The sequence below is a fragment of the Haliaeetus leucocephalus genome, unplaced genomic scaffold, assembly GCF_000737465.1.
Source record: "Haliaeetus leucocephalus isolate CR32 unplaced genomic scaffold, Haliaeetus_leucocephalus-4.0 Scaffold135, whole genome shotgun sequence".
Classification (NCBI taxonomy): domain Eukaryota; kingdom Metazoa; phylum Chordata; class Aves; order Accipitriformes; family Accipitridae; genus Haliaeetus; species Haliaeetus leucocephalus.
Window position 1 is genome coordinate 1,361,382 of NW_010972571.1, and position 24,537 is coordinate 1,385,918.

The 24,537-nt window shown below is 37.2% G+C and overlaps 1 protein-coding gene across 1 annotated transcript in view; it reads right to left on the reverse strand.

The window, feature by feature from the left end:
- TBC1D5 (TBC1 domain family, member 5) overlaps positions 1–24,537 on the reverse strand; it is a 297,889-nt gene that overhangs the window by 151,319 nt on the left and 122,033 nt on the right. Inside the window, exon 4 of the mRNA XM_010585896.1 lies at positions 11,601–11,667. Within this exon, the coding sequence (XP_010584198.1) occupies positions 11,601–11,667 (67 nt within the window). The remainder of the gene's footprint in view (positions 1–11,600; positions 11,668–24,537) is intronic.

Sequence of the window (24,537 nt, forward strand, 5' to 3'; positions counted from 1 at the left end):
AATAAATTAAGCCTTACAATTCTAGAGACTTTTCAGTAATGGTAACACTGTGTAATATCAACAAGCTATCAGTTCTAAAAGAATAATTTTTAAAATTATATAGCCTTATTCTGTAAACTACTATCTATGAGCCTTGTTAACCCAGGCTTGCAGAAAACTCATCGGTCAAAGTGAAATGAACAATGAAGACTGGAACTGAAGTCTACCACATCCCATTTGCTTCACTGAAGTGAAAGACTTCAAGAGCCAGTTGGAACCACTTAAACTATGAATAAGCACATGCAATTGTTTTTAATCAAACTAGAAAATTAAATGCATAATCATGTGTTAATACCACCTTTAGGTTGTAGAATTAAAACAAAGGCAGATGCCGATGTTAATGTTTTCTGGTTATTTTGTACATATTTTTAATTTCATATTCTTATTTAAATATCCTGTCTAATATGCTACCATACATATTGTAAAGTCTTCATAATATAAGACCTGCACAAGGAAAAAGTAATTGGATTAATGTTTCTATAAGAGACTTAATTTCACATGCTGTGTCTATGCAGTAACCATCCAATGTAAAATATTTATTGGCATGAGTTAGGGACAACTGCATTACTTCAAAGTGGGAAAAGTGCTCAATATGTATGAATGAAAAAGCAAGCAAATCAATGGAAGGGATGAAGGTTGAAGGATCGTTCTGCAAGGTTTGTTCTTAGTTCTCATCTGTTCCTTTCCATCTTTTGAAACATGCATTTATGTCATAACTACAAGACTTTGAATCTGTCTGCAAAAGAATTTTATACTGGGGTCTGCTCTGATAGACACACTTTCTTGCTTATAAGAAATAAGGTTGTGAATCTGATGCTTATTAACACAATTATCAACATCAGATTTTCACACATAAAAGTCCAAAGATTTGAAAGAGAAATGTCTCCCTCTGTCAACACACTGTAAGGAAGGGAGCACAAAGAGCAGGACTTTACATCAGAAAGTCTAAGTAAAATTTTACATGCACTTAAATCCTATTTTTTAAAAGGTATTTAAATCCCTAAGCTCTAGCATCTTAGTAAAAGACACTGGAATGCCTCTATTGCCCAGCTTTGGGGAGCAAGCAATGATAAACTCTTTAAGAATGAATGACACCAACAACATAACAAGATGCCTGGAACATAATTCTGGAATTCAAATAGTAGTTCCCAGAGTTTTACTGAGGCAACACTGAGCTGTGGCAGTGTTGGGGAGAGGTAACAAAGACTTTCTTCCACTGATAGCCAGTAGTGGAACATCAGCCTCTAGCTCTTTTGCTATATTTTGATGTGCAGCATAATGGCAAAACCAATGCCTTGAGCATAGATACGCAGAAGAATGCAATGGTAGCCCACCTAAGCTCATTACAAAATAAATACTCTGTTCAGAAGAGGAAGAAATAGAAATGAGGAGGAGTGGTATAGCACAGACAGTAATCACTGCTAGTTAACTTCTGCATTTACCAATTTACATGATAAAGCTGCTCATGGACAAATGCAGATCCTCCCAACGTTTAAAGCTAGCGTAAGAAGCATTTTTGTACTATGATGTTCAGACAATACCAAACTCTGTGGAAGACACTAAAACCCATAGAAATGTAAAAATGTGACTAGCTGGATCAAACTACAATCTACGTCACTGAAAAAGGGCAAATATTCAGTTCTGGGACTGCAGGGGCTCAGACCTACCAGATAAATATTGTTGTTCATAATGACTTCGCTTTCATTTGAAACTGTGGATAACAAAGAAACCAGTATCTATCATGTCATTAGACAGTGTGTATCCTTATTTTGTCTCATGCATTTTTAAAATATTCTATGCCAAGTTTCAAAATCCCTTTTTTTGTGTCCATGATGAAAGAAGACCAATTTAATATTTACAACAACATTAAGATAACAAAGAATATTTCTCAGTTCATGGAAGAATACTGCAATACTATTGAAAGGTGTGAAAATTTGCATACATATTTAAGATTTCAATCTAAATCTCAAGCTTATTCCACCCTCTAGACCAATACTGAAGGATAAAATGGATAGTCTCATAGAGATCCAAAGAAAACTCTTGAGCAGTGCTGCTAGTATTGGCAAAATCATCTTAAAACAAAATGGCGTGCATGCTCCCAGAAAAGCCAATTTCACTTTTTTATACTGTTTTTAGTTCATCTTCAAAATGTGCTTTTTAAAATGTTGAGACGCAAACTTAACTCCCCAGAGGCACTCAATGAAGCAAAAGGCTACTGAACAGGCCGTCAGAAAGAAAACAAATTCTTGAATTATTGTGTCATATGTTTTGCAATATGAGGTCTTTATTGATAGGAACATCAATAAGTGAATGTAGTATCTATATTTAAATAGAGGCAACAGTTCTTTTCAAACTTACTGCATAAATCCAAGAAACATGCATAGTTTGTATTATTTATTATGCCATAAAATCAGCAGTTGAGAAAAAAGTGAGGCAACAGCCAGGAATGTAATAAAAACAGAGTTAATTCTATAAAAACAGGGGGGAAAACAATTGAAAGGTAGTATCAAGTAATAAGCAGCAAGTTTCTAAAACAAAACCATTTCTGAAACACACGGATTTTTATTTGCTACCCTGAAAATCTACTTGACAGCCTTAACGTGAAGGCTTATCAATCTGCTTGGAAAATATATGTATTTTCCTCTGTTTCTCAAACTCCTGCCTCAGGATATGAGGCAGAGTTAACAGCCATGTTAAGTGTGAACATGCTTGGCTGAGCTTCTGGGGGGCTCAACATTCAAAGGCCAGATTTTTCTATAAACAGTTCAGGTTTCATCCACTTTTGGCTGACATACAGTTAAAAAGGTTTGCATGAAGAAAGGTAAAAATCACTTTCTGAAGGTAAACATTCCAGCAAAAAATTAAGGTTATTAGCTAGATATGCTATTTAAGCTACCAGCATGTGTGTAGTACAGTTCGGGGAACTGAAATAAGGCTGCACTGGCAGCAGGACGCTTTGCCAGCACCTCTCCTAACAGCACTGGATCTGACGCAGAACCCCGAGATACCTTTCTCCATACTCCAAATTGTCCACTTCGCCTTGGTGGCTCTCAGCCAAAGAGCCAGGTTTGGCCCTGGGAGAGCACTTTACTTCCAACCTGGTAATTGTTCAGCTTTTGTAGAAGAATTCTTGTTACAGCCACTTCAAAGTCATAATTTCATCAGCTCATTCTCCTCTACTCATTACTTTATGCACACATTTACAAAATGGTGAAACAAAACATAGATATTATGTTCAATTATTTTTATTTTTGTATTGTAACTGATTTGCCAGTTGCAGAGTCAAGGCCTTCTAGTTTAAATCCCCCCAACGCCTTTGAAATCCTTTGCATGTACACATAGAACATTTACTTTCTAGTTCTCCAGATTAGAGTTCCCTTCTGCTATTTTACCCTTCTGCTAATTCATACCCATACCTAACCAGAGCTCTGTGAACTTTGTGTGTTCACATGCGTGCAGCCTTGTTATACGAATAGACATGCATTCTTTAAGAGGAAAGGTAAGAGCTTCCTGTAGTACATAACAGAAGTTAAAAGCTACAGCTCCACAAATCATCAAACTAAAAAATGGATGTAATAAGGAGAGGGGAGATAACTTTTGCAGGAATATGCCCCCAAATGTCTCTGCTTACTCACACCTGACTAGCTAGAACAGGTCTAGAACTGGCATAGTCATGACAATATTTAAAAATAAGCACCCAATTTCAAAACTCGGATGATTTTATGATGTGCAGGGTGACAAATGCAAAATCCTGTTTAATATTGTTAATTCCATCTTAACTTTGTAAATCCGCCCATTTTGCATGCAATGACATAAGAAAATGAGTAAGTGATTTCATGATATAACTTTAATCTCTTGAACTGACTAGGTTTTATTACCATCATTAAAAACCATGTAGTCTCACTAAAAGCAAGTCTTTGCTCTTTAGATTTATTTCAGTTGTACATTATTTTGAGAAACCTTTTGTTTTCAAGCTTCTTTGGATTAAAAACTGTAATTCCTTAAACCTGCCATCTTGCATTCAAGTTTTACATACAGTTCTAGGTCACGGTGGTTTTGGTTTTTTTAAAACCAAAATGAAATCACTGATCAGATATATTTTGAGCAAAGTGTAGGAAAATCAAGATATATGGTTTAACCTTCAGTAGTTCTGTTAAGAAGGTGTAGTACACAACTCTTCCATTTAAAATCCCACTGAGCTAGTGGGAGCACTGAGGTAGTACTCAGCAAAGAACTGATCATCTCTGGGTTCTCTTGCTGTTAAAACTCAGCCAATAACTCACTCCCAGTTCTGTGGCAAATGTTCTTGCTTTGACGTCACTGCACATCTCATGGACTAGAAGCTAATGCCAGCATGATTAAGACCTTAAAAAGTGTATTTTAGCATCAAGAAAGATACAATGCCATTCACTTGTCAGTGTTAGTTGTGTTCCTGCAAAGACAATGTGAGTTCTGAGTTTTAAATGAATGACAATGATGAAGTTCACTGCATTACTTAGACACACTGACCTTCAGAACTTTTAATAAATATTTCAAATTTATTACTGCCAGATTTTGTGTTAGAAGGAAGAATTGTGAAAGGTTTTGGGGCCAAAATGAAAATCACAAGAGCAATTCCATTGCGTTCCTTTCTTTTCTATCAAGTTTACTAGGGGACTAATGGTGCTTACAAAAAAGGAAAATCTTCATTTACAAAAAAAAAAAAGAAAGAACAAAATACTTCTGAAATTTTTCCAACCTGATATTTCTCACCTCATATGGCATGCTGCTCATGCTATTTAGCTTAGCACTGAATTTTTGCTTAGAAATTAATGTTTTTCACTAATACAGCCCTTCTTTCTTCTGCTTTTGCCACAGGTGTCACCTCCTTCTGATTTAGAACAAATTAATTCCATTTTTAGGATTTTGAGTAATAGGGTTTGCAGTTCTCCTTGTTGAACTTCACGAAGCTCCTGTCAGCCCATTTCTCCAGCCTGTCAAGGTCTCTCTGGATAGCAGCAAAACCATCTGCTGTACAAGCCACCCCCCTCAGCTGTGTGTCACCTGCGAAGTTGCTGAAGGTACACTCTGCCCCATCATCAAAATCATTAATGAAGATGTTAAACATGACTGGACCTAATATTGACACCTGAGGTACACTGTTAATGACCAGCTCCCTTGACTTCGTGCCACTGATCACAACGCTCTTAGCCAGTTTTCAACCCACTTCACTGTGCTTATCCAGCCCATACATCAACAGCTTGTCTGTGAGGATCTTATGGCAGACAATGTCACAGGCGTTCCTGAAGTCCAGGTAGACAACATCCACTACTCTGCCCTCATCTACCAGGCCAGTCTTTTCATCGTAGAAGGTTATCAGGTTGGTCAAGCATGACTTCCTCTTGGTGCATCCATGCTGACTACTCCTAATGAACCTTCTTGTCCTTCATGTGCCTGGCAATGGTTCCCAGGATTAGCTGCTTCATCACCTTCCCAGGGATCAAGGTAAGGTTGACTGACCCAGTTCCCTGGGTCCTCCTTCTTAACATTCTTGAAGACAGGAGTGACATTTGCTTCCCTGCAGTCCTCAATCACCTCTCCCAACTGACATGATAGTTCAAAGATTATTGAGAGTGGAAAAGTAAAGGAAATCCATAATGAAAAACACTTCAAATATTAGTAGGGGAAAATATGGCATCAGCTGAATATGGTGTCAGTGGTATACATGCTAATTTTCACATACAACAGAATAAATTAAGAGTAAACCAAAATTTTCACTTTCTTTCCATGGATGTTAGAAAGAAACTACCATTCTTCCTTCCATGGCTTCCCTTCATGTACTAAGTCTTTCCTTTTTGCTACCAATCTGTCAAGAAGCATTCTGCCAATAAAAGATGTTGGTACTCAATTTTTCCTTTCTGATTCTCTGTTGAAAGCATCTCAGGCTTTAAGTAAATTTGTTAAATTTGCTTTTCCCTATTTTCTAAGGGATTACACTGCACACAAACAGAAAGCAAGCCTATATTACCATTTCTACCTCTTTAGAAAATAACATAATTTTCACAGGAAAAGCTCAAAACATCCACAATTTGTTGAAATGTTTGGATCTTAGAAAAAGCACACTGGATATAGAGTTTCAGTTCCTTAATGACAACTTATTCTTTCTTGTGTTACGACATCCTTTGCAAATTCCTTAGGACAACAGGCAAGGAATGCAGAGTGGATCAGCTGTGGAAGGAAGAAGTCAATAAAAGTTGGATAAGATGGAGTTGAAAATTATGTAAAAGTCCTTGAACAGGAAAGGAAAGGAAAGTAATTTTGAAAGAATTCAGAGAAAACTGGAAATCTTCTAAGATCTCAGTAGGTGTGACAGTGATCTTGGATTTGGGGAAAAAAGCCGTTGGAGGAAACCTGTGATCAGCGCAAACAGTCACCTTCTCTTGCTGGAAATATGAGATTTGCAAGATGGAATTGCTAACATCTTCACAAATAGGGACAAAATGAGTACTGGCACAGACTACCACATCCAGAGAAAGATTATAAGAACGTAATCTTTCAGAAGAATCACAAAATTCAAGAGAGTTTACAGGTTCTCAGACAAAAGTAACTTGTACTAAAAAGGCCTCTTTGCACATAAATGGCATCAACAAGGACAGCAACTAGGAAATGGTTCTAGGTAAGACAAAACAAATATGGATGCCAGTTTTACTACTTTCTTGTAAAAAGAGGAAGGATGCAAGCGCTAAGAATTCTCCTTACAGAGCTGAGAAAGCTTCTCCTTGTATTCCCAAATTTTTGTATCTCAAAATATTTGAAAAACCCAATAGGAACACGCTTGTTCTCTACAGCTCTTGATTATGTGGACACACAGTGGACAAAGTTAGGAAAAATAGGTTATAATTGCACAGGGGTGGCTTCAAAGTGAAACAATAAAGAAACACCACCTGAGTATGAACAAGACTAAACAGGCTTGTGTAGATGGGAAAGGCCTGCTTCCTAACGGATTAAGACAAGAGTTTTCCACAAGGTGGAGGCATGTAAATTGCCTGCATCTTCGTGCTACCTTTAACATATAAGGACAGAGGCTATGTAGCGATTTCTGGCTCAGCTGCCAAGAAAAGCCATAGGTGAAAGAGGAATCGAACTAGTTTCACGATCTACTTTTTGAATTGGGTAAAACCAGGGAGGAACAGCTTGCACCCCTTGCCGTCTTTCTTCTGTACGCTCAGTATCAGTCCTGCGGTTGTTGGCTGGCACACTGGAAACATGCCTCAGCCAGCAGGACCACATTGCCTTTTTGCAGTAAGAAAGAAAACATCTGGTAAGCAGAATCCGTAAGAAGGCAGGGGAAGAAAATGGAATACGTAAGTCTTTCTTATACTAGATCTTCTGCCTGTTTGAAATACCAGCAGAAGGAGGAATATACATTGTCTACATAACCCACAGCTTTGAGCAATCATCACTTATCATGGGGTTTAAGCCACACAGGACGGAACTTTATCTTGATACATGGGGTAGAAATTAAACTTATATACAAGTGCACAGAAGTATTAAGAAATTATCCAGTATAGTAGTCATGGGTCTCTGAATCATAAAGTAAGTTAACAACACAAGTATGAAAAGCAAGCTTTTTTTAGGCTATATATTTATTAGAAGCAATATTAATGTATGAATCCACCTTGGAAGAAAATAAGTGTCCTTGAGATGTCAGATTCTATCAGCCAAATTGAATGTCTGCATCAATGGCTCTCCCTAAAAGTCATAATTAGGTCATTAAAATATATTTAGAAAAATAGCCTGTAAAATAAAGTTAAAAAATACTCACCTTCATTTTATTTCATAGGTCACTGTTACACCATCTAATAAGATAATTAAAAACATGCAAGCAGCTGGTACTGAGGCTAAACAGATTAATGTAATAGTCTGTAGTCATATGTGCTGGCAAGGGGTTCACCTCTTTGGCGAGGAGAAGGTCAGCTGCCCTTGGGAAGGTAGGAGAAAGACAGTATTTCTACTTGCCAGTGGCACTGCATTGCAGATACTGAAACTAGAGACCCACACCTATTTTTCTTTTCCTTTTGGTGAAGTCCATCCAATTTGCACATCCAGAAAAGGCTTCAACCATAGCAGTAAAAAAATACAGTAGAGTGGAGCTCAAATATTTTCCTCAAGTTTCCTATGTTTTAAAGATGAGAGTTACTATATGTCTAAATCCTTGTTCAAAGTTTTCTAATATTGAACTTCAAATTTTGATGACACGGTTCTAGGAAATAATTTTCATAATTTCTTGCTAGTAAAGCTTCTTCCCAAGTACACAAAGAATACTTCCATCAGAGCCTGAAGACTAACTAGAAAATTCACTGTGACCTGAAAGGACGCATTCACAAACTCACAGAATATTTAGAAATATGTGCCAGTCACATGTGCTTTTTACTTACATTACTTAGAAACTTTGTGACCTAAAGGGAAATGCTCACTATCTGAACATAAGTAGCATTAAATCTGTGCCGTGATCAACACAAGGAAGAGCCACAAACTTTAAGGTGACATCACATTAAAAATAAAACTGTACAAATAGTTCTGGAGCATTATAAATATTTCAAAGGATAATGATCTGACATCCTTTATTAATATATACACACACACACTCAGAGTCTTGTACTGGATAGTGTAAAATTGTCCTTTAAAATAGAAAGTGTTGGAATCAAGTAACACCCCCTGCTCCATGGGTTTTTTTATTGTGGTAAAACCAGTATGCTCTTAAGAGCACTTTAATAGCAAAGCACATTCACAGTCAAATATTTTTAAACATTTGGAGTTGCCTTTTCTCCTAAATAAATTGTAAAGAGACTGCTACTGATAAAACATAAAGCAGCTTTTGTTTCAGTAAAAATTTTCAGTAGAATTTTGCATGTATTAGCCTTTTGCAAGCATGACATCTACCATGATCCAAAGACGCCTTTGCCTCTTTTAGGGCAAAAATTCACTAGCCAATCTTTTTAAAATACTATAGACAGAAACACATTTGGCAAACAAGACTATCATCAGTTTTATCAAATTACTAACTTATGGAAACACTATTCATTGACAGTATCCTAAAATAAGTCCAAATCTCCAATGAGTCCTTAAAGAAGTAACAACCATTTACCATTGTTTCCTTTCAAGGTAGTTTAAGATTCACTTTTCATCTTTCATAAGGTACTAGTTGCTTGTTTTTACTTAACATGCAGCACAGAACTATATCTATCAACACAACATTCAGCCCAACCAGCAAATTTACAGCCAGTCTCATTATATGATGGGAGTTACTTGCCACTGAGCAGCAAATATAAATTTCACACCTTAAACATTATAATGCTACTTAATAACAGTGCTAGCTTGCCAACTATTAAAAATCAGAGGTTTCTTTTATATATATATGTGTGTATACACACACAGACACACACACACACATATATATACACAGTACTATCTTGCTTTATCATCTTACCTCTAATTATAACAATAATATTCTGGCAGTAGTATATGGGACTGCTTTTAAAATATTAATTAACTTCAGTTTTGTAAGTTGGGCTGTAATCCTCTCTGACAGAATATGATTATTATCCACTGCAAGTCGTAGTGCCAACATCGTATTTATTATATGCACTTTGGACTAAGGAATATGGAGATACAAAGGCCAGCTTTAACCTCCTCTTATTTGTGGAGCGTTAAAGATGGCTGAGGATTCACTACAGTTTGGGCTGGGCTGGTTTAGCCCCCTGGAGTGGCTCACTGTGAGATGAGGGCTGATGGATGACTGAAGAAGGGGTAGGAAGAAAGGGTCAGACCTCAGCCCCACAGCTCACACCCCCATGGCACCAGGGCCTAGCTGAACCTGGCTTCTTCTCCAAGTTTCACCTTGGCAGGTACAACAGCTGGGGCTCTGAGTTAACAACTTGCAGGTGTAAGTGTCCTGGAATTAATGGTAGAGCGAGCTCTCAACTCCTTCCTTTTGCTGATCTGGCTTAAATTCTACCTGCTTCATGGTCTCTGTATCTACATATGCTTCTCACCCCAAAACCATGGAGATTATTCTGGGTGGTATTTTTGAGCACTTCTTTTAACTTAGATAGTATGTTGCGTGCATTAGAGAACACAAAGATGACAAGAAATCGAGTCAGGCAGAACCCTGGAATGGATCTGCTAACATATTTTTCTCAAAGTGAACACGCTACCTGCCCTCAAAGGGTTTTGTATCATCACAAAGTAGGTTTCATCAGAGAATACAGAAATTACTAGAATACAGAAAACTGGAAGGATTTGTAAATCAAACCTCCCCTGTCCCACTGCATCCCTGCAGGCACAGCCTTTTTTCCAACCTTGCTCTCAGTCCAGAAGCTTCCTCTGGTTGTTTGAATCGCAACAAACCCTTTGCTCTTCCCTCTAGGTCCTTACGAGAAGTCTGTCTTTTCACCATCCTCAAGACCAGGCTGTTTGCTCCCTGCTCTCCTCAGCAACGTCTCGGTCTCCAGCCCGCAGCGGGCTCTCCGGGCGCTGCGTGCCTGCAGCCTGCAGCGAGCAGCGACTGGCGCCCAGCACTGCTCCCTGCCTGCAAGATGGCGCGACACTCCCCAGCCAGCCCGCTGCAGCCAGGACGAGGCAAACGGGCAGGTTCCTCCTGCCTGCCTGCCTGCACCTCTTTGAAGCACAGAGACTCCAGTAGGCTACAGACAAAGAATGAAAAAGATGCCATCCATTACAGTTCAGCAAACGAATCCAAAAGAATCAGGTGGCAAGCTTGTTTTATTTTACCGTGCTTAAGCATCAAAATCAGATGCAGTCATTCTGGTTAGCGCAAATCTTACTATTAATTTACCAGTCGTAAGGACAAAGATTTAGCATTTGTAGTAGCACAGGCAGTATTTTACTGGCTGAAAGATGAAACTACACATCTGCTGATTACCTTCTGCGCTTGCAAGTACAAGACAGCCTCCGGTATGTACCCAAGTAAGACTCAAGCTCAGTGACGGTGCTGAAAGATGTTGCTTAGCATCATGTTTCTTTAACTGGTGTTTACTACCAACAGAATTGAAATATTACTTTCTTGTGAGAAAACCTCAAACTTAACAAATCCTGGCTTTGGGTTTTGACCTGCAAGAACGAGCAAATAAGAGTTCCATGTGGTCCATAGATCCAGTTACTTCAGAGAAGATCAGAAAGGTGATCCCTGGTGACTTAAATATTCCAACAACATTTACCTTAGCTGCTATGAGTTTAAGTAAGAATTTCTACTTTATTGTGTACTTTGGAGGAAAAAACCCAACCTTAAAAATATTTAGACTTACAAACATCCTGTACTTTCATTAGTTAAGCATTTTGAACAGCTTTCTCAAAAAAAAAAAAAAGAAAAATCCAGAAAACAACTTTTCAGATAATTCCTTAATTAAATCCTTCATGTCCTTTAGTCTACTGACTGTTGCAATTTAGATTGTACAATACTCTTAAAATATATGGACCTGTTCTATTGCTTTAAATAGATTATGCTGCTTACTATATTGAAACTTTTTAAAATTAGAAAATAAATACAAAAAATTACCAACCTGTAAGAAAGAAATGTTCCATCAGAATCTGAGGTGTGGTGTGTGCTTCCATTTTCATTTGATCCTCCTAATACAAAAATAAAAGAAAACACCTTTGTTATAAGACAAAACCCTGATAATAAATAACACAATATCGATGAGAATTGCAATTGATTTTACCACATATGGTAACTTTAGTTTACGACAAGACTTACATAGACAAGCCATAACTTTACATCTTCGAATTCTTACAGCTGGCAAGAGAGACAACTTGCCTCCACGTTCAATTTGGAGTCTGAATGTTCTGAGAATCTGAGTTTTAATTTCACTTAAAGTTTTGATTGAGGCCCTCCTCAGCTTATTAAACACAATTTTACTAGTATAAGATTACAGAGGTATACCATATAAATAGGTGAGTTTGATTTTACTAACATTAAGTCAAAGAATGCAAAAGTTCATCTATTCCATGAAAGATTTCAAATTGACTGTGTGATACCAGATATTTTTTGTCATAGCACAAGTTCAAAGCTTCTCTGAAACTACCTAAGTAACATGTCTGCAAAATGTCATTTTACATCCTGTGGGCTGTTTATACATAGAACAGTGATGTTCACAGAAGCCAAGGATTACAAGGAAACCTACCGTTCTATAATAACTACTTCTACCAAAGGACTGTTAAAAGCCAGAAAAAGAATCATCTATTTTTCAAAGCAAATTTATTCATGTCCTGTTTTATATTATTTATTCTTGCACAACCTGTCATTTACCTTGATAATTCTTCTATGTCCCTGTCTATTTCCTTAATTCATTTACAGACAGCATTGCGCACTTTTGTGTCCTCTGTTCTGCTTACTGAAATCAAGTTCTTTCAGTCTTTTTCCTAAATGAGGCTCCTTATTCCCTGTTTTATTTAAATCAGTCCTCCTTACACATGGAAAAGAAGGGACAGGAGCTGTAGACAGCATACTGAAAGCTTAATCAGTTGATTCTCTGGACAGTGGTTTTCTTCTCTATCAAAAAAATCACACTCGATACATTCTATAGTCACACCACACCATCTTGCAGTTTCACAGCCATCCTTAACCAACACGCCTACATGTTTACTCTCCATTTTTATTTACAAAAAGAAGTTTGCAGTTTACAGTAAAAATTCTTGCTAGTATAATATTGTATTTCACACTATTTCATGCTGTTTCTAGTCCTCTTTCTCTCAGAAAGGACCAGTCCTACCTAAATACTCTATTTGTGCTTGCACTGGATACTACCTTCTAATATTTTTTCTTCATAAAAGTCCATCAATGCAGTCTCTCGCTTTGTGGCAAGACAACAAATGAAAATACTGGGTAAGATCAGTTCCACCACAAACTCCACTAAAAATAATTCTTTGATTTAAATCTGCATTTCTCTATTCATCTTATAATTACTGTATTTCACTAATCCCCATCCCTTCTATTCCATAACATCTTCCATAACATGGCACCACATCACATGGTTTACTGAGGTCCAGATAGCCTTGATGTATATCCTTAATGTATATTTTGAAAAGCTAACAGGTTAGCTGGGCACGATCTCCTGTTTAATAAATTACCTGCACTGAAAGTTATGCCATTCGCTTTTCTTTTATCTCTTATTTTTTTCTTAAAAACTTTTCTACAGCCCTGCACAGATAATAGCCAGCCTATATAGCTGCTTTGCTATCACTTTTTTTTCTTTCTCTTAATATAAGCACAGGTACTACATTTCCCCTCCTTCAAATATATGCTATCAGCCATGAACTAAAGGACTAAAAGATTGTTCCATGCAGCAGTATTTATCAGTATTCTTTAAAGACATTTACCCTGCAAGTCAGATGCTTTAATCTTTATTGCATGTGCTAATTTATAATATCTACCCAACACTCCCTTTAATTTTACTTATTTATTTTCAGGCCTTTGCCTGAAATTTTGTTTTTACTGAAAATTAAAACTTTTCCAGTTTAGACCATACCTGGATTACGTTTAATATTATTTCTCCATTCCCACTGCACAATGGTTCTAGTCTTCTTTCCCAGAAAGCTTCTTTACATGGTCAAGTAATATTTTCTTGTTAATTTAAATTCCCTTCTTATGATCTAATTCAACTTAACTTATGCTAACTGTCACTATAACCCCACACTTTCTGATATCCAGGAGGTAGCCTTCTTTGCAGATCAAGCTGTTTTTCTGTTTCTTTCAGGATCTTTGCTTACTCCAGACATTCTTTAGAAATACTTTATCACTTACTTTGTCATAGAACTTTCCTTCCAAGTGTTTTTTTCTCATCTAATTTGGAATCCACTTCTTTTATTAACTTTTGCACCTTTGTCTAAAATAAATCCCAAACCTCTACTACATTTTAGTCTAAAATCACTCAGTCCAGTTGATTTCACTAATTAGCTCTCTCAATTTATTTTGAAAATGAAAATCCTACTTAATCGATCTGCTTTTTGTTTACTAAATTTAACTAAATTAACAACACCAGATATTTCATCCAGGAGCCGTCCCTCCCATTATTAATAACCATCTGTTCCTTTTTTCCTTGTATCTTGGAAAATAGTCTCCCATATTGGGACAATTTTAAGTAATGCGCTTTTTCATATATTACCATCTCCACATCTGATCCTGAGCATTCAGAGAAATGACTGAACTATGTTCAGTCTCTTTTAAAGCCATATGGCTAGGTGCAGTGATACTGGGCAAATTTATTATAGGGACACAGCACATCAAAATGGGTCCTGAATGCACTACTGCACTTTATTTATACCCAGACAACTACTAAGCATTCACCTATCACACTAGTCAGACTGAAGAGGAAAACTCACTCACAAGGCTAAGTTCATATGCTGAAAAATATCTTGTCGGACTCTTTTCAAGAATGGCAACATGATCTTCTTCCCTTCTGAAGAATGAGGTTTAAGAATATCCCCCAAAATGCAAGGCCTTTAACATCTTTCAACTAACCCATCTGTCCTGCTTGAAGAGTCAACAGGACTCTGCAAAGAAAACCAGAATCTTGGTGATAAAAGTTGTTCCTTCATCGGGATCCCACAGTGAATATTTGGTGGGATCCTGGATCTGCTACATCCACTTAGCTGTCCTTCACAAACTACTCCACGTGCAGCTTGCTTTATTCTGAAGCACTCTTTCAAAAGACAGTAATTTCCTTTATTTAAACAATCCCCACAATACTCTAGCATTCTTAATTGTATACCCATTGTTAATAAAACTCATATTCATACGAGTTATTGGGATTTTTTTTGAGAGCCGCTTTTGCTGCTCCATCGTATCATTAGCAGCAGCTACCAAAACTGGATAGGACTAGGTACATTCAGCTTTCAAAACCAGGATGTAGTGAGTGGGCATGTCCATGGTTGTCTTCTTGCTCCATCAGCTTTGAGACAGCTACGTCTGTTATGACATTTTGAAAGATGATTTAGATGTCTTTCACTGAAAGCGATAAAAATGATAAAGCAAAGTGCAAAGTATTCATTGACTTAAAAGAAGATCCCCTAAATTTTACCTATTTTTATCCAAAAGGCTTTCTAGCAAATCCTGGTGAGTTTTCATAGTCAGCAATACTTGAGAACAAATGGGACAGGTGCTTCACTAACTAATGACAATAAGCTGTGGGAATCCATGCCCTGCATCACCTCTCCTCAGGCAAGTTCCAGTTATTCCTCCTTTTGAAGGTATGGTGAACTCCCAGTATAACAGATAGATTACTTGTACCTTCTTCAGTGATAATAACCCAAGTTTCTGGTAAAATTGGGACGTATACTGAACAGTTATGAATGTAAGATTTATGATGCTGGTAATAGAATTTGTGGTCTCCTTTAAAAATCCTAGTTGATGCAGTATTATCCTAATCTTTAGACCCTTTCTGAGACTCAAAAATTGGAAGAAGGGCTCTGTTGAAGAAACAGCATGATCTACCAGCCCTGCCCCACACCTCCTGACAAGGTTTCCAAAGTTCAAATGCAAAACCTAGGGGGAAAAAAAAAAAAAAAGGTAAAATACATCTTACCACACTTTCGGAGGAAAGAGAAGGGAAACAACTAGTACCATAACAAGCATCAGTATCAAAGTAAGTGTGGCTAAGGTGCTTTCAGCACTAGAGCAGTCACTGCTTTTAATAAGATAATAAAATAAGGCAGTATCCTTCCAAAGGGACTGAAAATCATCTGGATATCTTTCTTGCTGCTGCTTTAACTGGAAAAACTCTCTCCTGGGAATGAACACTTTCTCCTGAAAGAATTCAGTTCTATTGCCCTATTTCAGTAAAGGCTGTTCTTGTGCATGGAGACCAAGGGCTAAAGGGAGCTGGGACTTGGGTAGCTGGGACCTGGTACTACTGGACATAGCTGATGGCTGTTTCAAGAGAATTTGCATAACTTGAAATTGGTGCTTTTACTAACCAGTCAAAAAAGAACATTTCAAATCCTGGCTTCTTTAGACTTCAGAGATGCATGGAGAAGGATTTGTAAACTGTACATTTACCAGGGTACTAGATTCACCCAGAATACGCAGGCTTGCCACGTGCAGTAACTGTTTTCTTGTAAGAACATGTTTAAGATTCTAGACATAGCATAAAACAGATAAACCCAGAATAAGGAGGATGCCAAATACGCTTTCTGAAGATTACCTGAAAACCATGTGTAGAAATTGTAACAAGGAGAAGGCTCATTTAAATACAACACACTCTTGTATTTTTAAACAGCCTGTTATACTGATAGTGTAATATCTTCTCGAAGAAGAGCTTTTTCAGGGTGCAGCACACAGCTTCCACTTCAGGCAATAAGAAGAAACTGGACAGCATTTCAGAGCCCCAGTTCAGGCGCAGAAAGATGCTCTGGGTACGCACTAGGTACGCACTGGGCACAATGAACACTCCGAGCTTAAGCACATGCTCAACAAGAGTAAAAAAGCATGTGAAGAATGATGTAGGGATCAGACATTTCTCACTCCTCTCCTTCATTACCTCTCTGAAAACAGCTATATTCTGTGAGATGCAAAAATTCAGCACAGGACTTCTTAGAGAGAAGGGGCGGGATACTCCATAACCAGCAGCAAGTCTATGAAGACAAGAAGCTTGAGTGACATCCCCTTACTCTATGGATATAACCCTACTTTTAAAAATAATTGAACTCTATTTTTTTAATTTTGAAAATATGTTTTGATACTGAAGACATGTCTTTATATATATACATATTTCTGTATGTATGTATACACATATGCATGTCTATGTGTGGGTACACATGTATATTTATATAGTGCTAACTGATTTACCAATCTTGTGTCAGCTATGAAAGGGTTTTATGGTTGGCAGTTTAGGAATTCGTGATAAAAATGATCCCACTTAGGAAATCACACTGTGCATTCCCCTGCTTACAAGTGTCAAAATGGAGACAGATCTCTTTGCTGACAAGTTTGCACTCTGCTTAATATTTTCTTTGTAATCTAATCAAAGGTTAAAATGTTGTTAAAAAACAAAATTTATTTAACAGTTGTGAAGATTTAAGTTCAGGCTGATATAAAACACTCGATCATTAATGCAGTGTTTTATGATTAGAGATAAGGAAAATTTTAATACAAATACATGCTTGCAGTCTAAGGTTGTCAATTCTTATAACATGACTTCCAAATTCCATGCTACATGCATTTTCAGCATATTTAAAGCTTAATAATTTAATGATTTATCCAATTTTAATTTATACTTTCAAAACCACTTTGAACAATCTGAGGTGCCACTGGAGATCATAACAGTGGTCCTGGTTAAGTCAAATAATAATTATAGCACTTTCACTTTAAAGATGAGATTATTTTTAATTATTGAGTGAAGTACTTGAGGTACCATACTTATATAATTACGCTACTCATTAAATGGTTATTGAAAGCTGAAATGTAATTTTAATGACAGCTACCTATTTTTCTTTGCACACTTTATAGATGACAGATCAGTCAGGAATTCTAGTTTGCTCAAAAAATCCTTGCAGCTGCACTGGTTCTTTCAGGTGTAAAACAATTAAGCTGTGCTTTTTTTTCAAACTTTAAACATTTTTTTCTCAAATTATATTTATGCTATATACAGGAACTAGTAAAAACAGAACAATAATGCATGGATATTTTTTCTACTTCACAATAACACCAAAATTCTGGCCCTAAACTATGTGCATTCCAAACAATATCCCCCCAAACTAGTGACAATACAAATATGGAAGAATGATTTTAGTCAAAATGTGTTCCTCATATAATGCAAACAAAAAAAAAATGCTTAACAGATTGCAGACCTTTATTGTGAGTATAAAGGGGTAATCAACATACAATAAGCATTTTACTATGCATTATAACTATATATAATGCCACGAGACTCCTTTGCTTTTTGTAACACCGAGGTTCACAACTCTTCAAACATAAAATTCCTTCATACTATTTACTCCACGGGTAGATATTCATCAAACTGATCTGGGTAAAATTTATTCTAATATGTAGGAATCTCTGACAATTGACACCACAGAGTTGTGGTCTCACAAATGAGCACCTAAAGACTGATGCTCCGTATGTTAATTCTTTATACGTGATATTCAAAATTCAGCGTATTTGTCCATTGTTCCAAAGGCCGGTATCTTGTTCAAATTAAGCTTTCCTTTTTCACAATGAAAACCAAACAGAAGAGTAAATTTGTTTCATTAACAATATTAAAGCAAAGATTTCTGAGTTCGCTGTATGGGGAAAAGGCAATAAAGTTTTGAAGAGGGAAAAACTGCTTTGTTCCTTCAATCCCCTAGTTGAAATTAATTATAGCAAATGTTTATGAAAACATCTGTTCCATACAGTTATAAATTCTTAATTTTAGCACGGGCGACTCCAGGCTCCTCTATTATTTTGAAAGAGAGCAGCCTGACAAGTGAAAGGTTTACAAAAGAGCAGACAATTTGTATTTCTACAGCACCAAAGATGCAGTTTGGAAAGTCTTCAGGATCTCTGCAGCAAAAAAGTAAAAAAAAAAAAAAAAAAAAATACAAAAAGACTAAGCCGACTGAAGCTTTCCGATTTGGGTCTGCCGATAGACCAAAATGGCAGTAGGAGGAGAAAAAATAAAGATAAAAGGAGAACTAATCCCAAAGCATACGGCAAACTGAGATTTTACTACATAAACTAGATCTTTAAAAAGTAAAACGTAGCAGAGCTATGGATTTCTCCGTTATGTATTTTGATGGATTCCCGGGGAGCGAGGGAAGGCAGCTCACGGCATTGCTGTATGGTGCCAAGAGAGGGTGCTGCAGAGTTTAAGATGATGCAGTCGCTGCATCCCTCCCGAAGCTCCATCCTTGGTACCAGCAGCCCCTACGCTGCTACAGACAAGCTTTCGGACTTTTTACATAACACCCTTGCAACTACAGTGTTAAATTCAATTTACACCAAATAAGCTTTTAAAATGATTAAATGGAGCAAGCTCGAAGCAGTGTACAGAAACTGAAAATAATGCCTTCAGCTAAAGAATTAAGTGCACAGCATTTGTGATATTTATTAAATAATTATTAGGCTGGAAAGTTGAAGACCATTTCACTCTGAGCAAGTTTTTTAAGTTTTCTGAAATAAATACGATGCAACTTTTTGGTGAGCAATCTTTTAAGCACAAACCTGACTCTCCATCCCTTGCTTCAAGTTCATTTAGCATTAGATGTATATTTTGAATGCATGTGTTGCTTGGTACAGATTTTTTGGTAGCATTTTAGTTTCAACAACTGTGCCTTAAAATATTATATTTTGCCATGAATGAAACAAAAAATTATACACTATGATAATGCAGATAATTAACTGTGAGACTTTGCCATTAGAAGTACAAAAGTCTTACATAGGCTGAAATATTTCATTTGTTTATCCTTCAATATTCATATGAGAAAAATGCATTATGCATTAACAGTGTTTTTTCCGCGTTAAGCTTATTTGAGTTCGGAAAGGAACACAACTGTAAAACACAATACAGTACCTGCACATATGCTAATCTTGCAATAGTGAAAGCTGGTCACATTTGAAAATAGGTAAGGAACGCTGACACTAAGGTGCAAAATCAAAGCCTGTTTTAGCCCTGCAGAAAGCTGCAGAACAATATGACAGGCAGACACATTGGTTTGCAGTTATGAACAAAAACTTCTGGAGATAATAAGAATATCTTGTATGGCACGTTGCTCAAACCCAGTCGATTCCGGTATCTTTTGGATTGCTGATTTATGACAATCAAGTGGCATCTTCTATGATCTTTGCATACAAAATCACAATTGCATATGTGTATACGGATATATGAGTAAACTCTGTGTATTCTCCCGGCAAAATCTCTGTTTGAAATAATTTTGTCTATGCACTTCAGTTTAAATCAAGACACATAAAAAGAAGAGGGTTTCCATTTTAAGTGAAACTGCTTCTGAGTGTTCACAAATCTAAACACCAACCCTGTCATTAGGTTAGCCTGTAAATTAACATACCACTTTTCCACATGTAAAATGTATGTGTAAAAAAGTGTGGATGGGAGAAGATATACAAAGTCTAGACGACTGATTTTGAAATTAGAATGTAGCATCAGTGTTTAAGAAATGTAGCCCCTTGCAGCTCAATTTAAAATAAAATTAACAATAAGTATATTCAAAGGACTTAGTTATAGTATTTCTTTTCCTGATGAAGCCTCTGCATTTACTAAAACAGGGTGAGCTATACACTGTATTCTAAACCAAAACCAAAATAAATAGAATAAGGAATTTTACTCTAATACCACTGAACTAATTCATAGGAATGCTTGAGAAGAATTCTCAGGTGATTGCAAGGTACAGAAATCTTAAATAATTTACATCCAGAGGTGTTTTAATATAATCTCTTTGAGCATGATGGGAAGGCCAAGTTTAACTGTGATGCTAATAGTGATCTAAACACTTCAGAAAATGCACATACATGGAAAAACAGTTTGACTTCCTTTTTAGTGGGAACCACACAAGACTAGCTTATATAAGCAAATGTGACTTCCACTGAAGTCAATAAGCATTTAGACCAGTAATGCCTGGATTGAATTTGTTACCAGAAGCAATAAAACTGGTAAAAGAAAAAATCCACAGGATAAGGTAAAATGTGATTCTTCTAACTTTTTTTTTAGTTACTGTTTCTCCTAGTGCACCTGTCTTTGGTGCACAGTAAATTACGTCCACTCCTGTTCGTATGCTCAGTGCTACAGCCTGTATTTGCTACTTAACCTGGCTGATCATTTACCATGTATAACTTAAATAAACTCCTAGGTCATCATCAAATGTGACACAAAAGACTCCAGGATAAGATACAAACATTTTAATGTAGTCTGATTGAAGTGGAAGCTGTATACCTAATAAACAGTATCATCTCTAACTTCAGTAAATTCTTTAAGAGCATACACAGTTAACAAAACAGCAAATTAGTAGAATTAGCAAAACAGAGGATAGAGTAATCCAGTATAACTAGGGACAAGCAGCACAGTTAGACTTTGCACATAAAGAAAAAAATCTTAGAAGCCGCCTGGCATCATCGCTAGGAACTTACGTCCCATGATACACAAATGCCGAGTGACTTATCACTTGCATCCAGAAGAATTTAGCTAATTTTAACTTATAAACAGCCTAAAAGGCCTTTGAGCTATAAATTGCAATAATCTAAAGATGGCAAGAGGCAATAAACATGAGTTAATGACTCAGCATCCTCCTGAGATAGCACTGGTCATGCAGCTTTGCTTAATCTTAGACATGCACAATCACTGTAAAAAGGTGGTCTCCAGAGACCATTTACACTGACAATAAGAAAAACATAACATCTCTTTATATGTTTGAAGGCTACTATTGTCCTTTATTTTACTTCAATTACATCCTATTTTTAACCACATTTCTATCTTATAGATAGATGCAATCCTTCCATTTGGGATAATAAATCATATGTAAGTATAGTTTGATTGCCATATTCAAAAGCAGTAATGTATATTCCATTGAGTCTAGGAAAAAAATGGAGCCAAAAAAAGATTGAGCAGAAGTTTTCTAACATTCTGTTGTTTTGCCAAGATTAAATGATAGTAGAAGACAAACAAGAAAGGATTAAGTGCTCTTTTATTGAAATAGAATTGCCCTTTCAACAAGAAGCTAGCTGCTCTTCAACTGACAGTAACAGGTTTATCAGGAGAAAGGCCAGCCTGGCCACGAAGCCACGTGGTAGTGACATGCAGCCTCACCTCCCAGAGTTGGGGGGTGGTCTCATGATAACCAGGACCAGAGGTTCAAAAGAGCAGGAGCGATTCTGCTTGCTTGTTTTGCTGTTTCTTATCAAAGGAAGCTACTACAGCAGGCTGATGACTTACAGCACTGACGGATGTCAAAGGCTTCTCCTGAAAGCAGAATGTACTTTCTTGGACCTTCCTTGAATGTAAATATGTTTAGGAACACTGTGAAAATCATACCATTTTCCTTTGCCCAGAACATACATGCAAAGATGTACAGCCTGAAATCAGAGCATCCGCGTGGCTATTGGGCTGACACATGCATAGCTAGCTACTTGCTTATCTGGAATGGGATAACAGACAGCATTTATGGCTAGGAGGCAACCAGAAAGAATAAAAGAAGCAGCACTGTTGCCACAAATGGAAACACGGAAATTCAGGCACACCAGAAACGAAAAGGCAGTGGAGCTACCTGGCATCCTGTGGAAGGGCTGGCACTACCCCAAAGAGCCAGCAGCTGAACTCTGGGTTTTGGCTCTGAGGAAGAGGAAGCAGATGAGAAGCTTGAAGTTACGAAGTTGTCAGAGAGATGCAAGCCTGGGCAATGCCTGGACTTTCCTCAGATGCTACAGTTTTAAAAGCACACAGTAAGAGGTGAAGAAAGTCCCACGTGAAGCAACATGGAAGGCAGCCAGTTACTAAAAACACCCAGGGCCAGGGAGATGCACTTGGGCACCCACAGCATCCCTGTCACCCCAGGAAGCTCGGCTCCTCTGGCTACCTCCAGCTACAGCCTCCTCCTCCCCTACCACAACTCCTTTTAGCACTGCTGGAAGCAGTCGGATCTGTAGGTCTGACAGGCTACTTTGGATTTCTATCAACATAAACTGCAGAATAATCTGTGAATGAGTTAGAAATAGGATCCTGCACATATCTATTGAAAAGACATGTTTTTAATAATGTAACTATGTAACACATTTTAGCAGGGTTATACACCCCCCCCCCAAACTAGAGAGATAACCAATGGTTTATTGAACTATGAACACACCTTAGAAGTGCATATGATTTTTACTTCCTTCAGCCAACATTCATAACACAACAGAAAGCACATTTTTTCATTCCTTTACAAATCTATTATGTGAATGATTTTGAAAAAAGCAACTCAGTCTCTGACTAAAGTTTAAAGTTATCTGGGTAAAACTTAAAGGAGATGTACCATCAGTAGCAGAGTCATAATTCAGAAGTACACTCTTTAAAAAAATAAAAAAAATCACGTTAGGATACTGTTAGCTTATGACAGCACCAGTATCTGGCAAACTTGAGCAAGATGGTCTGAAAAAAATCCCGACGACCTGAAAATAAACATCACTACCACACAGACGCAAATACTCAACCCTGAAAGGGATGCTCTTGCTGCCAATTGAACAGCCCTTATCCTAATCAAGTTAACTATACAGAAGGAACCTGCAGCAGAAAGGGACACCTGAGCTTAAAGCTGCCTAGCTTGGCTTTATAAGATGAAGCCAGGAAGCCCTAGACTCCTAATTTGAGGCTGTAATTGAGGCTGGTACTTCTCAGAATACGTTGTGTATCAAGTAGACACATACCTCAGAGAACATGACATGGAGCGGTACCTTACCTTTTCTATAAATTTCTCCAATGAAAAAACACATCACTGAACAGTATAAAAGAAGTACTGAGCTAGAGCTTTTAAACTGCCAAATCAAAACATGCCAAAGCATAATGAAAACAGTAGATTTCACTCAAAATTCTTTTAAATCAACCCTTAGTTAATTTGGAGAGTACCAACTGCGTACTTTGCTGGTACAAAAGCAGATACATGCTGTGAATGATGGACCTAGAAAAATTTGAAGAGCAAAGGTATATATGCATTAGCAGTAAACTCTAGATGTCTAAGAGATCAAAGTCCACAGCTACATCAGAATATAAAAATATACCAAACCGACAACCAGAATGATAAAATACTTCTATTTACTACAGTGCCAAGTAGTTTGTCGAACAATGGCCCCTCTGTTGCAGATATTGAGAAAGAAACTCCCCACAAAACATTTCTGTGGAGAAGTATGTGATCAAGCGTGGAGAGATTTCTGTTCTCCACCCTTGCCCTCCTATAAGGAGGATAAGTAGGGTCAATCCCTAGTGGCACTTCAGAATGGAACTAAAGATGCAAGTATGAAGCACTTGGGAGATGTAAGAAATATGAGACTTCAAAAATGTAAATTAGACAAGTATGACTACATTTTTCTTGCACACAACAATTATATTGAAGTTTTCCAAAAGGTTGATGATTTAGTTTACACAAAAATAGGAAAACCGCTGAGTAGTAGCCAATTTTTCTAGACAGCTACCCCAGTTTTCTAAGACAGAAAACATGCAATATCTTTTAGCCAAAAAGAAAAGTCTGGGTGCAAGATGGAAATGTCACCCAGCATCAGAGAGCATCAGTTTTTTGACTGTGGATTTTTTGACCAAGTATCACCTAAGGAAAATGTGAAAAGGCGTTTCACATATGTAATTCATATCAAAACACAAAAATAATCACCTGGAAAGCAACAGAACAGTCCTGAGGGACGAAAAATTCTAAAATATTTTCACTTTTTCTTCAGATTTCCCCTTTCAAATTCAGGAAGTGGCCATGATTTGCTGTGCCGTACGACAGGTGTATTGGGTTTGTGTGGCAGGGTTTTGGTTGGGGGGGGGG